Source organism: Pelmatolapia mariae, linkage group LG12, assembly GCF_036321145.2.
Source record: "Pelmatolapia mariae isolate MD_Pm_ZW linkage group LG12, Pm_UMD_F_2, whole genome shotgun sequence".
Classification (NCBI taxonomy): domain Eukaryota; kingdom Metazoa; phylum Chordata; class Actinopteri; order Cichliformes; family Cichlidae; genus Pelmatolapia; species Pelmatolapia mariae.
The window spans coordinates 22,142,425-22,167,045 of NC_086237.1; the positions used below are offsets into that span (position 1 = coordinate 22,142,425).

The 24,621-nt window shown below is 42.5% G+C and overlaps 2 protein-coding genes across 2 annotated transcripts in view; one reads left to right on the forward strand and one right to left on the reverse strand.

Annotated features, from left to right (window-relative positions):
* Window positions 1-1,703: 1,703 nt before the first annotated feature.
* cdk7 (cyclin-dependent kinase 7) lies at window positions 1,704-10,103 on the reverse strand. The gene is made up of 12 exons (XM_063489692.1): window positions 9,999-10,103; window positions 9,695-9,754; window positions 9,572-9,605; window positions 9,414-9,481; window positions 9,202-9,270; window positions 5,837-5,947; window positions 5,614-5,732; window positions 5,284-5,383; window positions 5,097-5,183; window positions 4,829-4,978; window positions 2,812-2,950; window positions 1,704-2,142 (listed from the first exon to the last, which is right to left on the reverse strand). The coding sequence occupies exons 1-12, from the start codon at window positions 10,062-10,064 to the stop codon at window positions 2,114-2,116; spliced, it is 1,032 nt and encodes a 343-aa protein (XP_063345762.1). The 5' UTR covers window positions 10,065-10,103; the 3' UTR covers window positions 1,704-2,113.
* A 6,773-nt stretch (window positions 10,104-16,876) lies between these two features.
* Window positions 16,877-24,621, forward strand: part of setbp1 (SET binding protein 1) — a 38,326-nt gene continuing 30,581 nt past the window's right edge. The window contains exons 1-2 of the mRNA XM_063488942.1: window positions 16,877-18,025; window positions 23,598-24,190. Coding sequence (XP_063345012.1) covers window positions 23,756-24,190 — 435 coding nt within the window. The 5' untranslated portion in view covers window positions 16,877-18,025; window positions 23,598-23,755. The remainder of the gene's footprint in view (window positions 18,026-23,597; window positions 24,191-24,621) is intronic.

A 24,621-nucleotide genomic window follows, 5' to 3' on the forward strand; every position in this document is an offset into this window, starting at 1 on the left:
GAGCTGCACCGGCTCTGCCACAGAGAGCATCAGAGAGATGACTAAATAGGTTATATCACATTTACTGTCACTAAAAAAAAACCCTTATTGGCATTCTCAGATTACACGTTAGACGTAACACAAAGCCACGTGCCACACAAGTTAGACCCCTGGCCTGAATGTTTAAAATATATGAAATAATATGGATTTTAAAATACTATAAGAAAGCTGTATTATAAGTAAAAAACAAAAAAACAAAAACAAAACTCCAAACAAACAAACAACAACAAAAAACAAAACAAAAACAAAGGGGTGGGTCCAGGATTAAAAAATAAAATTAAAAAAATAGTCAACAGCTATATCCAGACACAGGATGACCTGGATCTGATCCCTCCATGGCTCATTAATCATCAACGCCGAGCTGTTAAGTATTGGTGGTATTCTGCTTATATTCACATTTAATTATTTCAATTGGGAGGAAACGTCTATCATTTAAGTCACCTGTGTTTTTAGGTACAACAAAAAATGGCAATGAGTCTGACATGCACACAAAGCCCGGATGAATCCCTGCATAAAATATATTTCAAATGATATATAACCTACCAGAAATAAGGACATTTTAACATCACATAATATAATTTAATACCCTATTTATCCCAGAATACTGAAATAATTTTGCCTCAAATGTATTACTTGTAAGTCAATAGATGGGTAAAATGAAAGGGCAGGTGACTTGCTGCCACACGCTTATACTGTATAATGAACTTGCATTTTTCTATAAATCAAAAGCTGGACGTTATCTCGTCTTTATCATCCCACTGCACTTGTTCACTTGGCTGTATCTTGCTGACTCATAAGTATGAGTAAGTTTCTCTTTGTCCAAAAAACCCTGCTCGTGGTTTTTAACGGCATGTGGGCAACTGTGTGTTGAGCTCAGCAGTGCAGTAGGAGTCGGTTTGCTGGCCAATGAAGGGGCCTTGATAAGGCTGAGCTGCTAAGGCTGCTACTGTAGCTCTCTGTGGCTTGTGTTGCCGTTTGCCAACACTGTCATATGACCAAATGACTCAACACACACACACTTTTTGTCAGTCACCACTGCCATTGAAAGTCACCCCCAAATTGTGAGACTTTTTAAATAGGCGTGAATCACACGGGACTGCCACTTTATGAATGCATCAAATCCACGGCCCTCTGAAAAGCAGAAAACACGCATCTGCAATGGCCTGTGTAACAGAATCAGGCATATTTTTGATTGAATGTGAAGAGAATATCCATACTGACCTACACACGTCTCAGCCTCCATCTTCACTCTAATCTGATTGTGTTTGACAGGAAACCAAAAAGGGCAGCAGAGCATCAGGCCTCTGACATGTCAGACTGTATCGGATCAATGTAACGTCAAAAAGAAAGGACAGGAAGCAGAAAATACAGATCTGGTATCACACTGTTGCATGATACTGAAGCAGTCCTGAAGACAGTGCTTTTGCTTCAATCCACCTGCTGAGTGAACAAACCACAAGTGCACTTCAGCTCACGGGCAAAGTGAATGCTGTAGACGTGAAGTCAGTCAGTACTGTGTGTGGACTGTTACTGTGTGAATTCATAAGTGTTAGGAAGACGTCGGTTTTCAGATTTGACCACACAGGCTATTAATAAAACCATCACTACCAACCTCAGCACATCTCTAATCCAAACAGGAAACTTCAACATGAGCATATGCAGCTTTTATTGCTGTGACATACAAAATAATAACAATACAAAAACATTCACATGAAATAAATCCTCACATGTTGGTTTGTTTTTCTTTTTCACACACATAAATAGACGTTTTTCCCCACAGGCTCACAGAGTTTAGGCATCAGTGAAGGAGGACCAGAGCCAACGCTACTGACAACAGCAGTCTGCTGAAGATCAATCGCTGGCCATCTGGACACAGCAGCATGCTGAATATTTTAGAGTTAACAATTCACATACGCTGGCTACAACTTCTAAAATGTCCTAAAGTCAACCACGTGTGAGGGAGCCTCCACTGGTTATAGACTTTTTTCCTTTTCCTTTTTCCAGTGGACAGTCCTGAGAAATGCAGGAAGCTGAGCCATGCAGTGGTGATCCTCGGATTTAACCCGGTCCCTGGTCAGAAAATGAGCTTCTTCTTCATTGCAGCTGAAAATAACACAAAGGATTTTGTTATAAACATTATTTAAAAAAGAAGAAAAAAAAACAAAACTTAAAAAACCTAAGTTAGATTAGATAGACACGTATTTCTGTTCTATGTGTATGTACGCCACATGCTCAAATCAAGCCTATAATGAGCAACGCGCTACCAAGAGGCACCAAGGATTCTATTATAAATGTTTCAAAAGTCAAAGCCAGATATTTTCCAAACCACAGAGGAGCTGGAAAAGCTTTGAACCTCCCAGTGACACTAAAAGGTTCCACTTTAGTAAAACATACCCTCCCACTAGCCACGAAACTGTGGGCGCGTGTTCGAATTCAGTATTTTCTGAATTTGTAACTGCAGCTAAATGTACAGCCAACACCCGCTGAATTGCTAGGTTAGGTTTCTAACTTCAGCGAGAAGCAGTCAAAAAACTCACAACATGATATAAAAAAGAGAAGAAAAAAAAAATCAGGTCAGTGTTCTAAAATATTCAGCCCCTTTAAAGTCCGCCTCAAACGAGTGTCGCAGACACCTCACGTTTTTGCTGCTCAAACCACAATATAAACAACATGACTGAGAAAATATTTAACCCAGAGTCAGGGTGGTCTTCTGTGGATTAAGGACACACACAGTGGATTTAGTGCAAATATGAGATCATATACGGTCTTTACTTGTCTCCAGGCCTTCGATTTTTCTCTTGAGACCGACTGTCTCCTTCTCCCTCAAAGCCTCGGCCGAACAGTTTGGCCGGGGGAGCTGGGGACCAGGAGTGGGACCAGGCCGATTGCTGAAGTACCTCATCTTTAGAGCCTGCAGAATAAAGGAAAACACCGTTTTATACATCTGTGTCATCAAACATCAGAGTTGTGTCTCTAATCAAAGATGCAAGAAACTGGTTTTTTTTTCTTATTACTGAGATGTGTAATAGAGAAAGTGGAAGATGTGTCATTAATGCAGTTGTTGAACAATGCAGAAGCACAGTCCTTTAGGTTATGATTAATGCAAAATGAGATAGTTCAGGTTTTCTCTCTAATATAATGAGTTATTTAGTGCCTTGCGGTGACTGTTGTGAATTGGTGCTATGTAAATAAAACTGAAGTTGCTCAAACAGAAGGCAAACATTAATTCCTGTGTCCAGTGTTGGGGAGTAACGGAATACATGTACCGCCATTACGTATTTAAAATACAAAATATGAGTAACTGTATTCCGTTACAGTTACCGTTTAAAAAGGTGGTATTCAGAATACAGTTACTTTGTTGAAATAAATGGATTACACGGCGGTCTTTTCCTGTTTCATATGTTCGGCTATGCTCTCTATTTTTGGTAATTCCACACTGGTGGAAACCCAAACAAAACACGCATTAAGAGGCTCTAATGCTTGTGTCTCAATCTCGCGGCCCATGTCACCTCTACTTGCAGCCCGCATAATGAGGTGAAGAAATATTTTAAAAAATTATTCAAAAAATGATTTAATATGAAGGCAATAGGCAGAGTGTTACAGGCATCGCTCTAAAGAATGTAGCCTCATGGGCAGTGTAGTCCATGCTGCAGGGAGAATGGACTGCCACACTCGTTATGTGTCTGTGAGCGCGAGGGAGGGAGAAAAAGAGTCGAAAAGTACGAGTTGTCACCGAGCAGAAACGGGAGCTGGAAGCATGTAAATATAATCATAAGCACTGCAGCCGAGTATCCTTCAGTAATAGTAATAAATCACAGCAATAGTACATTCATGTAGTTGTAAAAAGCATGATAATATATTAAGTAATCCAAAGTATTCAGAATACGTTACACTCATTGAGTAACGTAACGGAATACGTTACAAAATACATTTTGGGGCATGTATTCTGTAATCTGTAGTGGAATACATTTTAAAAGTAACCTCCCCAACACTGCCTGTGTCAGCCTGACCGAGTTTTTGTGTCAGGGATTGTCACAGGTGATGAAAACAGGCTCTGGAGAAGACTGGAGACTGGACTAGAGAAGAAACCAGTTTTCACTGGGAGAGCACCAGCTATGCAGAGCGCATTCACTCGCCTGGATCAGACAATAGCGAGTTTTACTAATATACTGAGACTCCTGAGAAAGAACAAACAACCTACTGCTTACACCTACTACTAAGAAGTTCTTCACACTACACATTTCACTAACACAATCGCTGCTCACCAACACTTCTTCTTTCCAGAGTTAAATCCTTGTGATGTTCTTGTTTCAAAATAATACTCAAATTTAAAAGGTTATAATTTGGACAGAAGAAACTTCGAAGGACGAATTCCAACCAGTGGGAGCTATATTTATATTTATTTATTTTTCCTAGCACAAAGCTGTGTGGCAACCACATCATGACTTGTACGAAGATGAAATGTCTACTTTTTGTTTTGCAAGTCTTGTAAAGTCAAATTTTACAAGCCTATTAGTGGTTTATCTTTGCATTACACTCTTAAAGTAAAGGACACTCTTCACCGGCTGATCACAATGAGAGTCGTACTGCCTGAAGCGAGGCCTGTAATTCTGAGGGAGCTACAAATGAAGCAACAGGGTTTCAGTGCTGAAGCCGATCTAGCAATCATCAAATAGACTGCAGTGTAAGAATGTTAATATTCTTATTTTAAAACTTATCTAAAAATAATTTTAAATGATTTGGTCAATAATATAAAACTGAGAACAGCTACAGTGCTTTAGCTTATTACCTGTGAAGCTGTGGTCCTCGCTGAAGGGTTAAAGGTAAAGAGACCTTGTAGCAGCTCAAGTAAATCGTCTCCAGCTGCACTAAATATATGTTCCAGCGGTGTGCCGGGGAATATTTTGAAGGACACGTAGTCTGGAAGACTACTCAAGCCCTAAAAAGAGATATAACAATACAATGTAAGCAAGAATCCCCACATCTCATCAAAATTGGGCCAAACTGTAAAAAAAAACAAAAAACAACAACAACAACAAAAAACCAAACAAACCCACAGGCCACGTTTCTTCTGTGGGTGTTCCCAGAGCCTCAAAGATCTTAGTAAGCTGGTCGAGATCCGAGTCTCCAGCAAGGAACGGAACCTATAGCAAACGGGAGTGTAGAGAGACATTAGCATGAATATGAAAATAGCTGCGTCCCCTGAGACTACCTGCTCATATCTTTGAAGTGAGGTTTATTTACCCGAAGCAGCAACTCTGCCAAGATGCATCCCACTGCCCACATGTCAACACCCACACCGTACATCCTGGCACCAAACAGGAGCTCAGGTGATCGGTACCACCTGGGAAAGACATGAATGAACAATAAATAGAGACATATTTTACAGACCTTGCAACCTGGACTTCTTAGTATAATTCTGTCACATTTAACCAGTCCTAGTTTGGTTAAATGTTTGATTAAATCATGGAAAACATAAAAAAAAAAAATACTGCAGCTCTGAAGAATTTCTAATGAGAGTAACTCTGGAGAAGTTCTGTATTTTTAATGAGGTAACATGGAGACTAATCTGACCTGGTAACAACTTGATGTGTGTAGACTCTGCTAGGGCTGCCAAAAGACTTGGCCAAACCAAAATCAGCCAACTTCAACACCCCACTGCCATCTAACAACAGATTATTGGGCTTCAGATCCTGCACAAAAAAAGAAAAAAATTAAGAGGAAAAGGTCCAAAATCTAAATTACAAATTAGACATGAGCATATTTATGTGTAAATGCTGCACACAAGTTTTCTTACCCTGTGTAGGACCCAGTGCTGGTGCATATACTCTAATCCCTGCAGAGTCATGAGGATGTAGGCTTTGATGTTGGCTGGAGTTAAGACTAAACTAGTGTCTTTGATGATAACCTTAAAAACAACAAAACAAAGACCAAGAGTCATACGTACAGCCAGACTTCTCATAATTAATAACATCCATGCATTAATTCATGGTTTTTCATAGCTCTAGGCCACACACACACACAAAATTAAAATACACTTTTCTGAGCTGACGAGACAATCAAAAACATCTGGAAAATATCCATATGAAGAATTCATCCAAGATAGAGCAGTTCAGCCTTCATAACAAGAACCATCATCACCTTTGAATGCAGGAGTCTAACTAAAGCTAACCTTGCAGTCCAAAAATATATAGGCTTTTATAATATAGGCTTTTATAATATAGGCTTTTAGCACCGGTAATAAGATCAGCATCACATTTCACCCTCATGTGCATCCTGTTTTTCTGCTGCCTGTAATGGCATCACTTCACTGAGCAGCCAAAAGCAGAGTGATATTGATTATTTTTAAGTGCGTTTATCTTATTTTGCATCATTCGATTAGGGTCTAAAGCATTACTGGTGGGCGCCTATTTGGAGCCTTTTTATGCTTAGATAATCCAAATAAAAGCCAGAGTAACACCTAGCTTAGCACTGGTGACATTTTGTTTGACCTCTTGTTCATGCTTTCCTGGATACTCGACTTTAATCTGACCTTACACTACGAATGTGAACAAAGGGTAAAATTTCCACCTGCTGGCCCACAAGGGAACTGCAGCATAGAAAAGAAAACTTTTTTTTAAAAGAAATATTTAACAGATTAGAGATGACTGAAAAATTTTCTCCACACAGAAGCAGTCATAATGCAAAACATGACATCTTCAGGTTTTGTTACAAACAAACAAATAAAATAATATCATACAATACTGTACTCTTTAGGCAAAACTGTGCTGGAAGACGTTTCTAAAAATAAAATAAGTAAGTCTAAGATTTGGCAGTCTGTTTGTGACTTTAAGAACTCTAAATGTTATATTATTAATATTTAACTACAGATAAGAAATGTATTCTATTTAATAGGGGTGCAACAATACTCGTATCGGTATTGAATGTTCGATACAGTGCTTTCAGTTCGGTAGGCATATGTATGAACAATACAAGTTTTTTTTATTTATTTTATCAACTTTTCTTCTGATGATGCTGTCTGTGTTGAGCGCTCAGTGGATCTGCGTTCGACTACTCCGTCTAGGCTACACTGTCAGTGCAGATCCACTGAGCGCAGCGCAAGCTAGCGAGACAGAAGTTAAGCTTGTTGCAACATGGCAACTGCCTCAGAGCTACCCGAAATTGAACCTCCCCCACCCTCATTCAGATCTGGCGTTTGGAACTATTTTGGTCTTCATGTGAAGTATGACCCTGATGGTAAGCGCGTCATGGACAAAAGTAAAACAGTATGTTGAATGTGCCACGCAATGCTCAATTACATTGTTGGGAACTAGTGCGTTAGCGCAGTTAGCTCGTTAACATGTTGACGCTGTCCAGCCCCACACACTGGGCGATCTGCGGTAACTCGTTAACGGAGATTTGCGGCGTTATGACGTTAATGTCATTTTAACAAGATTAACGCTGGCAGCACTAATGGGAACACAACAAATATGATTGTACATTTACGCCGACATCATCCTAGTGCAAAGACAAGTGGAAGCAGACAAAAACAACAAGCACGCATGCTACAAACTTTACCCGAGTCATTTAGACAGCCGTTAGCACATGATTCTCCTTATGGGGACCTGATATGTTTAATATGCTGCTGAGAATATAGTCCAGAAGAAGCGTATAGTATAGCTTTTATTTTGGAAAGAGCCATTTCTCTGTAATAAACTCTCTTTTCCAAAGATGAGTGATTTCTCGATCAGATAGATTTATTTTTTTTAATTATTTTGTTATTTCAGCAACATTACATTTAAAAACTGTACTTTTGAGTTAAAATATATATTTATAATTTTAATAAATGACAAATTAAAAAGGCATGAACATTTTTTTGTATCGAAAAAAGTATCGAACCGTGACACCAAAGTATCGAACCGAACCGAACCGAACCGTGAATTTTATGTATCGTTGCACCCCTACTATTTACTCGTTCACACTGTGCTCGGATCAGCTGGTTGTTGTGCTTGTGGCCTTTCAAACACCCCTTTCTAACAGAGAAGTTAGAGTTGTGGAGAAAATAACAACGACACTTATTTCAAGTTTTTTATCAAAATACTATTTCGAGTTTAATATGAACATTTTGAATTATTTTTTGAGACAATTTTTTTTTCTTCCTTGGTGACTAAAGCCGAGAAGTAAAATGTATCAGCTGCTCAGGAAGAAATAAAAGAGACAGAGAAAGTGACATACGATCAAACAATGAAGGAGCATAGAGAAAAACTATTCTTTTTATATATTGCAAACATTTGCACTGTTATCGGTATTTGTACACTATTTTATATTATTTTTTGACAATCTTTAAAGCCATTATTCAATACATTGTTATTGTTAAATAAATATCGTCAAATAATCGAGATCTCAATTTCAGTGAAAATAATCGTGATTATCATTTTTGCCATAATCGAGCAGCCCTAGTAGCATGTAAAAGTAAATGTGTGAATGGAACAAGATGAAAGCCTAAATTATTATTTGCTCACAAACTGATGCGAGAATAATGATATTTAGTGCAATTGTTCTTAAAATGGGGGAAAAAACCTTCCTGTTTTTAAGGAAAGGTTTATTGTATTATTTTTTATTCATAGTTTATTTTTTGCTTAAATATTTTAAGGATTTAGAGAACAGATGTATGTATATCTGTGTAGGTATATAGTCATTGCAGCTAGTAATGCAGGCATGCATTACACTTTAAGATATTCACACTGTTAAATGTGTTTTATACCTTTTCTTTTCCTCAATGTTTCCTTTTCCTTGTTATTCGGAGATATAGGAACAATTAATAAGATTTGTTTGACTAAAAACAAATCTCTAAGTTATATTTTTGGAGCCGTGATATGCATTTTTTTATGCTTTTACTTAAACATATTTACACTGATGAACAGTACAGCACATTGTTATACTGCCAGTTGATTTAACTGTATTTTATAATGTCCCATAATGCTTTTAGTTACAATTGTGAATGAAATGCTCCCACTTATACAATGACAACTGAGCACTACGAAGCACCAAAGCAAAGACACACACACACACACACACACACACACACACACACACAAACTAATAAAAAAGTGAATATTTTTTAAAAGTGCACCAACACTGTGTATGAAATTCCTCCACATTTCTATTTAGGTCTCTACTCACCTCCAGGTCTGTTTCCATGAAATCAAACACCAGGCTGATGTTTGATTTATGTCCAAAAGCATCCAACAGCTGCAACACACATAAAACAACAATATTTAGGTAAAAAAATAATAATACATAAACTGCACAATATAGAAAGATTAAGGTATCTTCCTATACAATCGATACAAGTAACACAAGATTATGATGATGTGCGATGAACATTTAACTACCCCGATAATGTTCGGATGATGGAGCTCCTGCAGCAGTTTTATCTCTCTGAGTGCAGTCCGATTAATTCCTATATAAAAAAATAAATACGTAAAAAAAAAAAAATTGTACAAAATGGATGAAAATGAGCTCCAGCATATTGATAGGACCCAGCACTTACCATCTTTAGCCTCAGTCCTGTGGCCAACCTTAATCTGAAGGGAAAGATAAATGTTTACTGCGGCTCATCAACACACAGTGTGAATGGTAGTAGTAAAACACTAAAGCAGCTCGTTTCTTTTACCTTTTTAATAGCAACTATTGTGTCGGTCAGTTTGTCCCTGGCTTTGTACACTGTGGCAAACTGCAGAGAAAAAACACATTCAAAAAACAAAAAGTTATTTTTTTTATTATTTTTTACTTATTTTGGTGAAATTCACTGGCACAAGAAGCAGAGCAGCATGAACCAGCGAGGCTTTGTTGACATTAGCAACCAGCTAACGCTTTGCTAGCTCGCCATCGTGCTTTCTACCGAATAAACAAAGCGGTCTAAGGACGTGCGAAGAAAAAAGCAAAGACACATATCTCTTAAATATTTCTCCCCCTACCTGACCCTCTCCGAGGAAATCCAGCTTCTCGTACCGCTTGGCTCTGCTTTTCACATCAAGCGCCATGATAAATAACTGTCAGTGTCGTGCTGAGGCACTTCCTGCTCTGTTAAAGACCGCAAGTAGTCTTTCCGGGTTAGAGAAGGCTTTAAATTTAAATTGAACAACAGCGACACCTACCGATTTTATTTGTCCAGCACCACCGCGAACCAAATTATAGAGCCAAATAAAAAACCCCCAGCATGATTTATTTATTCTGGATTTGTTTCACTGGATTTTTAAAGATTTGTTAAATTACAATAATAATATTAATAATACTAACAATACTAATACTGCTACTACTACTAAGATTAATAATAAGTGAAGGGGAGATCTATCTCAGTTCCAGCTTCATTCGCCTCTGTCATATCTAACATTTTACTGTTATGATGCAACATGCAGTACTGTTATTTTCCTCACAGTTTTTCTTTTTTTGCCCCCTTTATTTTTCTTTCACCAGTTAGCAGTTTGACATCTGTCTCCTGGGAGTCTCTTCTGTCAGTTAGGAAGGTTTTGTGATCCATGCACCACTGAGCACATCTCTACATCTCATCTCCATACGCAGTGAGATACCCTCACATCCCACAGGATTAGGCATGGCTCTTCTCCTTTGACCCTCCTCGTCTGCTGCCTCACACGCACATACACACACACGTGCACACACGCGCACACACTCGCCACTGACTTTCATTTTTATGTTAAGTTTGACAAGAGGGGTGTGAAGGATCAGCAGGCCTAATACACCCCTCATTCTCCTCTCAGATGTGTGCACATTCATCTGACAGCTCCCAGATGTGAGTGACAGGACCGTATGTGCCCATGCAACCATGCAGAAAAGAGAGAAGAGAAGAGAAGAGAAGAGAAGAGAAGAGAAGAGAAGAGAAGAGAAGAGAAGACTTTACTAGCTTAAAATCAAACTTTAGGAACACACGTGGGGGGAGGGGCTTGGGACATTAATGACCACGGCTGACATAACTCAGATCCATTTACATCACTTGCTTTAAAACAAATATGACATATTGATGCCTACTAATTCTGCCATGATTTAAAGGCATTCTTGCGCTCATTCCCCTCAGTGTCTCGGTGAGGCTGCGGATGAAGAGAGACTTAAGTGATTCTGGTAGCGTTTGTATAGTTTGTCACTGTAAATCACATGACACTATGGGTAACATTATGCACAACAATAACTCACTCTGGTTATGTGTCACATTAGCAGATGGTGATGCTGTTGAGCGGGTGTGTGCATATTTGTGTGTGTGTGTGCGCGTGCGTGTGTGTGTATACCTCTGTTTGACGGGCAGGAGGAGAGTGAAACCACAAAGCTGTTTATCAAACTCATAGGAAGTGGGTGTTGTTAAGCGAGGACGTGTCGCGCCACCACATCCTGCTGCTGGAAAGCAGCTTCAGATGGGACAGTGTTAACACAATGTACAGTAAACAACAAATGCAGACCAAATGCCGTTTATGTGTGTATATGTGTGTGGTATGTGGCCACCTAATTCTTCCTCAGAAACAATTTTTACACTGATTGCACAGCTATGATAATCTGCTCATTTGCCTATACAAGAGTGTGAGGAGGATGCATTTTGGGTGACCTGTTCAGAGATGTAAAAAAATTAAATAAACATTTATTCGCCCTTATTAAAAATTTGCATTTAACACACATGCTGTTACACACACTCACAGATTTCTTTTAAGTCACTGCCACCCACAAACCATGCATGTCTCTTCAAAATGCCGAATAGAAAATGTGTTGATGGAGTGAAATGTTGAAGTGAAAAAGCCAATTTTTCTGCAGAAGAGCAGTGTCATAATCTCAAGTTTGCCTCGAGAATATGCCCCAAAATGTTGAATGATGCGCACCGGATGTTCTTTTTTGGTCTTTTTTCATTGGTCATCATTTGCTCTGTTCCACTTTTTAGTGATTTATGTGTAGTGTTTTGGGTCAATACTTCAGAAATGAAAGGTTAAAAAAGATCCCTGATGGTGTCACCGAGTGTGTAAGGGATGAATGATTCAGCGCTATCACAGTCAGTGCTGTATCACACACCTGCTGCTGTAGGTTTCTGTCCTCTTTTTACTCACAGAGTCTCTGGGGAAGTGGCTGCGTTCTGTCATCTAGGGAGTTTTCCTCTTTCTTTCTTTCTTTATGTTTCTGACTCTTTCTCACAGGCCCACACACGCACATGCACACACATACACCACACACACATACACATGCAGCTGTATCTGACCACATGCACAGTTATAACACAACAGGATGTTGTAGGGTGGATGTTTGAGGTGTGAAGGTTCACACAAGCCGTGACAAACAATATCTGTTTCTCAGAACAAATTATTCATTATTCATACGTCTAATAGATGCTGACATTTGTATTTTTACTTTTTTTTCACCTCTATTTTTTTATTGAAGCACATAAGCCAGGTTTTGCACACCATTTTTTTTTAAACTACTGACTTACTGCAAAAGCATCAGCCACACATGGTCCACAAACATGCTTCACTTTGCCCCTTTCATTCTCTGCAGATGTCTGTAGTGACAAGACAATAAGAAAGCAGAAGGACAAACAGAAGGACAATCATTATTTTCCGTGCTGCTGTGTGTTTACAACCAACGCAGAGATTTGTCAAATTGGTGCTGTCAGTCCTGGGCTGCATTGTTAGATGCCAGAGCTGTCAGTCTGAATTAATATTAGGGCAGAAATGTTTTTGTTCACCACTGTCTTCCTCAGGCATCTGAAGCATCTGCGTACACCGGGGCTTGTGGACGACTTCAAGATGAGCCCACTTGATAGCTGAGCTCGTACGGAGCCAACATTATGATAATGTCCTTATAAGTAGCAGGGGGATGGGCGCAGTGTCATCTCTTCACATAGACAGAGCCAGCGGGGAGTCCACAGTCAACTGCATTTAGGGCGTCTTTGTTGTTGTCGTAGCACCCATCTGTATTGTTGTTTTGTTCTGGTCTGTGTCTTTTCTCAGACATCATTATCGCTCTCATTAGAAAAATCTCTATCGCAGCCTCAAATGGGGAACAAAGTCTCGCAGTGTTTCTTTTCCTTTCCTTTGTTTGTCTGCGTGTTTGTGCGTGTGTGCGCATCTTCTCTTGAATATGTAAGTCTGGCTGTATTTGCAAACTACATGTGGCCACTTAAATCCTTCAAAGAGGCTGAACACTGTGTGCTGAGCTCCCTTGTTTTAATGCTGCACATACAGAAAATATTCCATTGTTTGCCTTACCTCTTATATAGGCTTATTTGTCTTCTAGTTTGCAGCAGGGTGTTGTAAGAGAACTTTGGGATGAAAGAATATGTGAAATGTAGCACCAAGATTAATTCAAAACCCACAATGGCCACGAGCACAGTGAGGGAAGTCATAGTTGGAAGGCAAAGGAAGAAAAGGCCACTCTGATTTGTTTGTGCGTATCAGGATCTGGAGCAATGGCCCCAGTGGTGTGTTATCCAAAGAGCCATTTACTTCATTAACCCAGTCAGATCACTGAGGCCTCAGTAATCAACCTTGTCACACGTCCCATTAACTTCTCATTCCATCAGCACGGCCCTCGCACCTTCTGACACACACAGACATGCGCATGTGTGCACAGATGCACTTTGGTTATGCACATTTGTGTCTGCATCACACACAACTGTGTTTCTTTATTTTTTTCCCCCTCACTGATGCCCATATACACACTCCTTCTCCCACTCTCTCAGCTCACCCCATTACCTCCATCAGTCCCAGAGGTCTCGGAGCTCTGATGAGCCCGCCACTGCCCTGCGAGATTAGTGGACTCCCTGAGAGAAGCCCCTCGCTGATTGACCGTGAGTCTCGGCTGCTCACAATGTCAGCTCAAGGTTAGCGTGTTCACTCACGGCGCAGTCAAGCTGCGTAGCTCTGTTATGAATACAAGTGCGTCATTAGTATTTTATCTCTGCAGATGCCAGCGATTATAATATTTATAAAGATCCCCAAATCAATTACTGCCATTCACCTTTGCTTTCCCTCTCAGCTTTTGTATCTCTGCTTTGCTCTCTAGTGGCCCCCCACTTGAAACATTTGCCAAAGCATTTATTAATTAACTTGTTTTTTTCTCCCCTCCTACTTCACGTCTTCATCTCAATCTTTCAATCTCCCCTCTCCCCATTGATCAAACCACAGAGGAGCCCAGCATTCGGCTAAAGTGGTTTGAATTCACTTTTATGCGCTGCACATCAAGCACAGGGAAGCATTTACTTTGCATCCCACTTGAGGGAATGAAGATCTTCCACACACAAAATGGCAGGGAGAGATGAAGGAATGAGGGCAGCTCTCGGTCTGTAATAGAGCGTCACATAAGTGGCTGGATCCGTAAGACAGATTGATCTTTTTATGTTGAACTTGATGAGCATGAATGATGCACCAGATTTCCTGTAGTGGTGAATAGAGATGAAAGGATTATCCAGATATTTAGATCATTCAGGCAGGAACGTTGCCCTGCACTGCTGTCTCTTTTCTCCCCATCATAATTCAATATTTACAGTTTAAGCTGGAAAACTGCTCCCTCTTGGCCGCCTGTATCTGGTATCCATGGAAACAGATTTGAGAAGAGAGTGCTGTCTTTATGTGTCCGGGCGCGTGCGCGCGCATATATGTGTGTGTGTGTAAGAGAGAGAGCGAGAGTGTAATGTTTACTGATACACTGCAATTGATTGGTTGTTGGGGAGCAGCTGTTGACCCCTCTCTCTCAGGGGTCTCTTTGTGTTCTTGCACACAACCCAGATCAATAGACACACACGGACGTGAACACAGACACACACAGATTTTGCTATTTTAAATTTATTCTAGAGTCAGTTTCTGTTTCTTTCCTCCTAAACCCATAAAAATCACCCCTTCCCAGATTAATTCAAATTTAAAGGTAGCCTTGACTCGTAGCCATAAACCTGAGCCTTATTTTAATGAATATGTTGAGCAGATCATGCCAAATCTGTTTAGAAATCCTGGGACTGTTGCTTTCACTGTCATAACATTTGGTCTACATAAAGATAAAGTAAAACACGCAGAAATACACACACACACTATAATTTAATACCGGCCCCATGCCCTTATATGGAGAGATGATCAAAGGCGCTGTTATGAAAGCGCTCTCAATATAATAAAGACACAGACACACAGACGCGCAAACGCAATTGTGAAACTAGTCAATGTGGCACAGCAGGCAAAGTGCAAAGCAGTAGCATCCACACTGCTGATGGCATTGCAGATTTTTAACTACAAGTCTGAAACTGTGCCGAGTATTTACATGCTACTGAGCACACCACCCTGGCTAATGAAACATCTCCCAGTGGGTGCTCTACACAGGGACACATGGGCATGCATGCACTCACAGACACACACACACAGACAAACACACACATGCCAGGGATGAGTAACAGCTAGTAACTGTGGGGCACCAAGAGAGAAAGGTCATCTGACATCATTTGCATCGCTTGTTAATGTTAAAGAATGTTTTCCATACAGGGAAGGTCAAGTTTTGCATGGAGACCCGATACAAACATAACTTCTGACAAAGATGAATTAATGGAACAACTCCGGCTTGTTCATGCCTGGTTGATGTGGGTTTTCCATCCTCCTCTAATTTGACATATTAAGGGGAAAGCACCAGCACTAGCACGACAGACACACACACACACACACACACACACACACACACACACACACACATGCACACCCCACTCTAATCTGCCTTTTTTTTTCACCCACTCAACCCCACCCACGCACCCACCTTGTCTTACTCTGAATACAACGTGTCAGCAGCGCAGCGTGGAGTGGCAGTGTTTGTCTCGCTAAACACACACGTTGAATTAGAATAAATGAATACCACGCTCACCAAATAGCACCATCGCATCTCATTCCAGTAGTAGTGGTTTGCGCACAAGCCATTTCCTACGAAGACAAAGGTGATAAACTTTATTTATAGTTCAGCCCACGGGCTTGCAAAATGTTTCATGTCAAACACCCCCAGAGGATATGCATTAGAACCACTACTGATAAGATTTATGTATTAAGTTATGACTCAGCAGAAGCTGCCTATTCTGGATGAGCAAAGTGAAGGCAATGATCACAGCATCTCTAATATTCTAAATCGGTTATCTTTTATTCATTTTGACTATATGGAAAAAGATAGCTTTTATTGTAACCCCGACCCTGATACGGATAAGCCGAAGAGAATGAATGGATGGACCTTTTTTTTGCCTTTAGTATATCTGTTATATCATTAAGGCTGCTAATTGTGTGCTCTTTTTTTTTATTTGTTTTCTGATGACAGAGCTTTTTCATCTTAAATTAAGTGAAGCCCTTTACTGGTTAAATAAAATGGTCCAGCTGAATTATGCCCAATTGTTCATGCAGGTGCCCGGTTAGTGTTCAAATGAAGCCACAGTAGCTCAGATGCTGATTCAAACAGAACTGGCCAGATGTTGAGCTGAATTAACATCTGTTGTCTGGTATAATTGCTCTGAGACAGTGATTCTCAAACTTTTTCTGGCTTGCCCCCACTTCAGAAGTCAACAGCCCCAAAACACCAATGCATAATAATAAAAAAATCTACAACTTTAATGAAACTTTAGTGAATTTAAACACCAACTCTTAGTTTGCCTACAAATTATATTCACTCAAACTTAGCTGTAGTCTATATTTTACCCCTGTTTGTTTATGTCCAGCCAATTAATCAAATCCCACAGCTCTAAGATCATTAAATATTTATTTATCATTACAATTCAGGCATTTTAAAGCCAAGCTCAGTAGACTACAGTTACATAGTATCAGATGCATATTTCCCTTAAAATATTTATTTCAGTCGCAGTCTCTTCTGCTCTGTATGCAGGTACGTATCTGAACCTGTTGAAAACCAGTGCCAAACATGTTTCTCCTCACAGCAGTGACTCAGTCAAAACAACAAGCCTTTTGCCAGATGTTGCTTTCCCTATTTGCATTACATTAAAATAACACCGTGCCAGTATGAGAGCAGTCCCACGGGAGAAAGCCCTGGGAATTAGGGGGAGGTTTGGAAAAGAAAAAAAAGAAAAAAAGGAAAAAAAAAAAGGGAGACTCGTTGAGGTTGTTTGCTGCCAGGGGGAGGCGATGTCGCTCCTCCTCTTCTCATCTCTCCCCTCTGCTTTGCTCTGCTAGAGCTTTCAGTCTGCTGGGTGAGATCATTACCAGACACCAGGCTCCGGGACCTGACATTCACCGATCGGAAAAGCAGAGAGAGAGAGAGCAAGAGCGAGCGAGAGAGAGGCACGGAGAGAAAGAGGTAGAGAAAAGCTTGACCCAGCGCAACCGGCGACGAGCAACCCCCACCACCATCTCCTGCCTCTTGTGCAGCCCACTGACGACTAAAAGCGCGGTCTTGTCGCTGAAATTCCACCCCCCGCTGCTGGATTTGGGCTTGTAGTCGGATGCGGGCTTGTTTTGACTGCAGTAACAGTCCTGCTCTCACCCCCCTCCTCCTCCCAAACCAGCCGAGTAGCGGATTTGCGAGGGATCTCAGTGCCGTGCAAGCTCCCCGAGTGACCAGCGATCCCGCAAGGCATCGGAGATTCAGCACGCACGGCGGCGGCGTCAGCGGCGGCTCTCCACAGCGCGAGTCAACGCGCCAGAGCCTCTAAAGATCTTATTTCTACCAGGAACTGGACCCAAGCGCCAAGTTTCCGATTGGATTTTTTCTCCTCCCCTGTGCGGCTACCTTGATTCTGCCACCAGATCGACTGCAAATCCTATTTTCTCGCTCTCTTTTTTTTCTCTCTTTGCTTTCCAAAGCACCGTTGACGCCATTTTCCCCGGGATTTTCTGTCAAAAAACATATCCGTCTCTTCTGGCACCGTTTGACAGCTCCACGGGAGGCTGTCACCCCATCCGTCGCTTTCGTAAAATGTCTCTAAATGGATTGTAAATGATCGTGATAAAATATTTACACGTTAGAGCCGAGTGTGAGACAACATTAGACATGGGTAAGTAGCCCCGGTTGACTGACCACATTCCACACCTGAATGCACCTCTCCGGTGAAAAACTGTGTTCGTGTTTGTAACGCCACTTGGCCGCCTGTGTCTGCTTTCCATGTGTGCTGTTTGAGCTGCCTGTCACCTCCTACAAAGCCTTCCACATTCTGCCCGCGAGACTGTTATTCCTTAAATGTGAAATTGCTTGCAGTCACATGCCAGCAAAATCGTCCGAAACACACGCGCACGCGCGCACATGCTCGCGCCACCACTCAACGAGACGCACACCAGCCCCAAACAACTGTGGTACTACTCGGTCTCCATCTGTTATTACTGTGTAATACCTTGGTAATTAGATGGTGGTGGAAGGGGGCGGGTAAGAGAAAACAACCAATTAAGGCCAATGGGATAAAGTGTCCACTGCTCAGATCAGGGTTTAACTCAACCACAGCTCAGCCTCTTAAGTTTAAATCTGTTTCTGCTGTAGTGGACCACCTGCGCCTTCACTGACATGGACAGTCCATCACATAGCATCACAATCTGTGGCATGCAGCAAGCAGACGGTTGTCACTCTTTCGACCTGTCAGTTGTTCCTTTATCTGAAGTTAAGCTGTGATTTTTGTTTGCTTGTTTGTTTCTTAATGTTTTCAGTGTTTTTGTTGTTGTTGTTGTTTTAGAGGGAAAAATGTGATGTCATGTTGACTTTATCTTTATTCTGATTATCATCATTATTTACTGGTAGCACAGTGTGCACAAACTGTAGCATCGTCATCACAGATGTCAGTGTGCCCAAATGTAGTAGCTTGGTAAAACAGCTCTGCCCACTGTGGTTGTATTTATCAGCAGGTCATCAATTTCACGTGGGTGTCAGAAACTACGTGTCCAAATGCCATGGCCCTGTGGAGGAAGGTGAGGACCGGGGGTCGGTGGTTATCATTAGCACCTAGAAACCTCTGTCACAACCAGACCACCAAAAGATAAACGGATAAACATGACCAAGTCTCACTGCGGGCTGACGTGCGATCAGGTTCTCTTGGCTATATCAGAGGGCTTGATTTTATAAAAAGAAAAAGAACAAGGGTTAAAGTAAAGGACAACTGTAAGAGAGGTGCGTGAGTAGGTGGAAGGAAAGGAGGCTGAGGAACGGATAATAGAGGTGATTCAAGCTCGGATGGAACCATCGATCTTGTCTTGTTAACAGTTTCAGCTCCCCCAGACCTGGCGGCATTTTTGTGGTGCAAAAGTATGAAACAGGCTATTAGACTCCCGGTTAAGTAATGAGATGCCTGCATGCCACCTTTAAATTAAAGTATGAGAAATCGATTAGGTGTATCCCCTTCTGCGCTGGATACCTTGGGTCGAAATAGGATCACAGAGAAGGTGGGTGGGGGAGGAGGGAATGTGAACGGGATCCAAGGACAAATCTAACTGTTGGCAGGCTCTCTTAACAGAATATCAGCACTGGAGCACCTTTTGGCAGAGCGCACAGAAAGAGGGGAGGGAGGGATAGGGAGGTGGAGGGGAAAGGGAAGAGGTAGCAATGAGGAGAGGGGAGAGAACAGAGGTTGAGGGGGAGTGAGGTGAGGGGAAGGAGGAAGACAGTTGGGGAGTAGGGGAGGTGTTTTTGCTGACAGCCATTTTGTGGCTTCTGCTGCAGTTAAAATGGTTTAACATTCATCTGCTTCAGCCGGGGAGTTACGTGAGGATGGTTTTAGTGCTACCTGGCATATGGCTCATCCAGTGGATGTGCGCGCGTGACTGCGTGAAGCAGCTTTAAGGCCATCTTTTTCAATTATGGCTGTCCCACACATGATATTTTACGATTGTCCTTCTCGCTGCCCTGCAGCTGAACACATGCACATGAACTGGGGAGAGAGAGAGAAAGAGAGAGAGGGCTTTATTTTGTATTTCATATCCAAATATATATATGCATTTGTCCTGCTGGGAAAACCCCCCCAGAATAGGCACTTTTTAGGGCTTCCATCACCTCGCTCTGCTCCGAGGGACTAATAGACATCAAACTTGAAACCTCACGCTGTGCCCATTGGACTTGTGAATACTAGAAATCTGGGCCCATTGGTTTGTCTCCAAGCAAAGACTGGACCCTTCTAGAAACATTGGCATATGTGGCTACCCTTCACTTGAGAGCCCGGGGAACAAAATAAGGGGAAAAAAAACTGCAAATGACAGCCAGACTAGGATCATCATCTCACACCAAGATGCTCATCTACATCCAGGGATGGTCGTGCTTCTACTACGTTTGCATAAAAAAGCATGAAATTTAAAAAAAAAAGGATCTTCACCTTGTGCAATCACGCAGGCGTTTGGTGCATGTGCGCGCGTGCATCTGTCTGCATTTGTGTATGAGCTATTTGTGTGTGCACCTCAGGCACTGGGCTGCTGGGTATGCAGCCTTAAAAGGTTGTGTTTCTGCTGCCATCCCTCTCTCTCTCTCTCTCTCTCTCTCTCTCTCTCTTTCTCTCTCCCGCTCTGTGTCTCTCGCTCACACTTGGACTCCCCTACCTGTTTTGTCTGCTGTCTGTATCGCTCACCATCTCCGTTCTGTCCATCTGTATTCCATTATCAATGCTTTATCATAATTGTCGGTAAAAGTACAAGGCGAAATGTTGGAGGACTGTCTCATTCACAGCCTTTCACATCCAGCACAGGCAATGACCTTATGCTATTTGAGAGGGAAGCTGGTTAGCGCTGGCAGTTTTGAGAACATAATAAAGCTATTTATGCAGCGAGTCTGGCCTCTTACAATCACCCTGCTGTCTGAGGCTGGTCGAGGTGTGTGCGTGTATGTGTGTGTGTGTGTGTGCATCACTGTGTTTGTGTGCAAAAAAGAGAGAGTGAGAGTGGGGAGAGGAGACAGTGAGGCTCAGGCTAAGTAAGTGAGGGAGGCCCGAGGAGGGGTCAGTCTTACATAAACTCTCAGCCTGTCTGCCAGTAACAGAACTAACACCGCTTAGGGCAGCGAGCGGGGAGGGGAGAAGGAATAGTCATGACCCAGCTAAGGGGCTTATGCAGTAATGGTTCAGAATGACCAGAATTGTACTAATGCACGATGCCATTTTGCTGTCATACTGAGCGATAGCTGTGAAGGGGTACTAAGTCTTAGGCACAGAGTGGATGTGCGTCTATTTAATGCGTGTGTGTGTGTGACTGAGTGAGTGATGTTGTGGTTGGCAGCTGTCTCTTTTTCCTGTCTTTGTCCTCAGTCACATGACATCCAGGGCAGCTTTCACACATGCCATTAGGGCGAGTCACCGAGCTGACATTAGGAACTGGGAGGCTCCTGAAGGACCAAACGGGGTCATGTGGGCACTGTAAGACCAGGCTGGGACTACACCTGGACTGCACCGCCTTTTGTTTATATCTGTAAAACTTTGTATGCTTAAAAGTGTGATTGTACAAACACGGCGATGGCTGTGGAGTTTGCGGGAATGAGTTTCCAACTTCCAGGCAGTCAGCAGTTTTCATTCTTGCTGGCAGGGTGTATGCAAAGTCATTCTTGAAACAGGCAATCCATCAAACTGAGCATTATTTATGTCTCAGTGTTACTGATTGATGTAACACTTGCTATGGTGTGGTTGTGCACTGAGCACGGTCTGCTTTGAAGACTCGTGTTAGTCAAAGAGTTAAATGAAGGAGGCTCTGGGATGTGAAATTTTACCCTGCCAAGAAAGCTTTGCACTTAAATTCTTAGTTGTCACGATGTCACGATGTAACCCCCCCCCCCCCCCCCCCCCCCCCCAAAAAAAAAAAAGTGAACTTGGTATATTCTTCCATTAAACAGGCTGCCGTCAAGGAGCTAAGTTTAAAAACCAGTTATTTTGAATGAAAACCAGTGATTTCCAAGGTAGGAAATCAATCTGAGAATGTATTAATGTGCTCTGGGAAATGTTTGGCAGTACAGCCATGTGAGCAATTTGGGCTTCATAAGCTTAAACATGCAAAACCGCTGTTACGCTCCCTTAAGTTTTTTGATCCTTGACCGCCACTGGGCTACCAGAACCTACATCAATAACCCTTGTAAGTGGTTTCAGATTGGCAAACTTTACGGTTAAAGAGAGGGTTCGTTGAAACAAGTCTTTTTTGACTTTTGTTTATTTTAGGGCATGCAGAAGAAAAAGGACACACGGCTAACTTTGAGAGCTGGACACTGTGTGCAGTCTTGCAATGGTTTGTTGGAAAACTTGCTTTGGATTAAGACTGCTCAGTCACACTGCAAGCATGTGCTCTGAGGCCCCTTAGATATTATGATGGAATCAGCTGTTTGTACAGTAGTGTGGGCTGGTACAGTACAGCACACTGAGAAAACACATACAGCTAAAGGAAAATGACTGTAGTAGTCATGCCAGGGAGTGTATTAGGTTAATAGGTATGCAAATCTTGATATATGCTCTGAGCCAGTTGTGCTCTTTCAGATCTTTTTAAGTCTGCGGGAAGCAAGATCCCTTTACTTGAGTCATGTCGACAGGTAGTGGTCTAGTCTGGGTTCACATCAGTGTAAATGGTGTCAGGCTAAGCTCAGCATGTGAGACAGCATTCCCCACTTCCCACTCAGTCATGCCTCATGTCATATTGACTGATGGGATTCCCTCGAGCTGTAGTGAGAAGTGTAGTCCACTGTTTGTTTTGGTTGCTTTCTGTTTATACGCCTGTGTGTAAGTAGGCCTGTGCAAGCGCACGTGTGTATGTACGTATGGCGTGAGCGTGTAATATGGATCTGCGTCTGCACGTGCAATGATCCAAAACAGAAATCCTGAATCCTCTTGACAAGCAGCGGCCACAGCGTTTTTCTCCAGAGAGCAGGAATAGCAGCAGGGGGTGCACGGCATGTGTACGGCAACGTTGTCATTTTGGATGTGCGTCTGTGTAGATGTGCGCACTGGTTTTTTTTCTGTGTATGTGTGTAGCAATGCGGCCGCATGCGTGTGTAAAATGGTTCAGACGCTAGTTTTTCCAGACCAGCTCGTAAACCACATCTGGGGAAAGAATTTAGATTCCTTCTCTCCGTCTTTCTCTGCTGCTTTTCCTTTTCCCCCTTGTGTGTTCCCCTCCCTCCTCCTTCACTCCTCTGAAGAATAAAAAAAACAACAAAAAAAAAACGGAGCCAGCTTCGTTCATTTTTTTTCTGTCTTGTGTCCTCAGGCTAACTTCAGCCTGGTTTTAGAGCAGAGAAGAGGAATGTCTTATTTTGCACTGATCACTCTAGTGTCTGCGCAGCTCCGCTTCAGATCTGTCACAAGGATGGAATAAGTAATGAAGGGTGAGAGAGAAGATTTAGCAAAGAGGGAGTAAAGAAGAGAGCAGGAAGAGAGGAAGGCAAGTGGGTGTCAGAAATGAGTTTGTTTATGCGAGGTACAAAATGCAAATGATAGCTAGGCAGCATGCCTCTGCAGCTCTGTGATGAGTGTGTGTTTGTCTTCATACTTAACAGGCAGGCAATGATGGTGATGACAGAGAACAGGCCTGTGCTGAGAGGTAGCAGTGGAATGGAAGCTATGGGGATGACAAAACGGGTCTCATACGCCCTTTTTTCCTAATTATGTCATTCACCTGCTCTTTCCGCAGACTGTCCCTGGCTTCGCTGTGTTCCTGTGGGACAATCAACACAACCCCAGTAGCTGATTGACAACAACCAACCAGCCCGACAGACTACTGCTTTCTATCTTCCTATTGGCTGGCTGCCAAGGCTTCCCCCATCCTGACTGGCTCTGGTGGGAGAGTGGATGGAGCAAAGGGATCTGGTTGGCTCAGCCCGACCCAAAGAGGCTGACCTTCAGGGAGGTAGGGTGGGGCCAAATGAAGGGGACCAAGAAGGAGCAGGAGGCATCGGGTTGGCACGCAGCGATGATGTGATTAACGGTGCCATCAGTGAAGGTGAGGGGTTAGAGGAGCAGGGGGACGGGCTAATGGAGGAGCAAGAGTTCTCCATCAAGGAAGCAAGTTTCCAGGAAGGAAGTCTAAAGCTGAAGATACAGACCACCAAGCGCACCAAGAAGCCCCCAAAGAGCCTTGAGAACTACATTTGCCCACCGGAAATCCGGACGACCATCAGACCTCCAGTTGGAGAGGGCAAAGGGGGACGGCAGGGGCGAACAGGTAGTGGAGGAGGGGCCGGGCGGGCCCCAAAGGAAGAAGAACGAGGGCCCCCCAGAAAGAGGGTAAGTCATGACACTGTGATGCAAGTTTGAGCGTTATTGAGTGAAAAAAAAGGCTTCTCTCACTCTCAAGATCTCTGAGTTGACCGCTCCCTTTCTCACACACACACCTTTCTCGGTAGCTCCCTTCCCGGCTTGGTTACACGGGGTCAAAGTTTGCCCCGTAATTGAAACCAGCCTAACTGAGATCACACAGCGACACACATACAAGCACACAACACACACTCACATAAGAGCTGAGAATAGGGCTGACATAAGCAAGTGACAGCTGGCGTCTGCTCTCTCCATTTGTGGTCATATACACAGAGACCTTTACTGTCTCCTCTCCTCTCCTTTCCTCTCCTTCCCTTTAATGAAATCAGCTTTTGCGGGTCAGTGCCTTCAACGCCGCCCCCCTCCTCTTGCCTCCATCACACCCTCTACACACTATACTG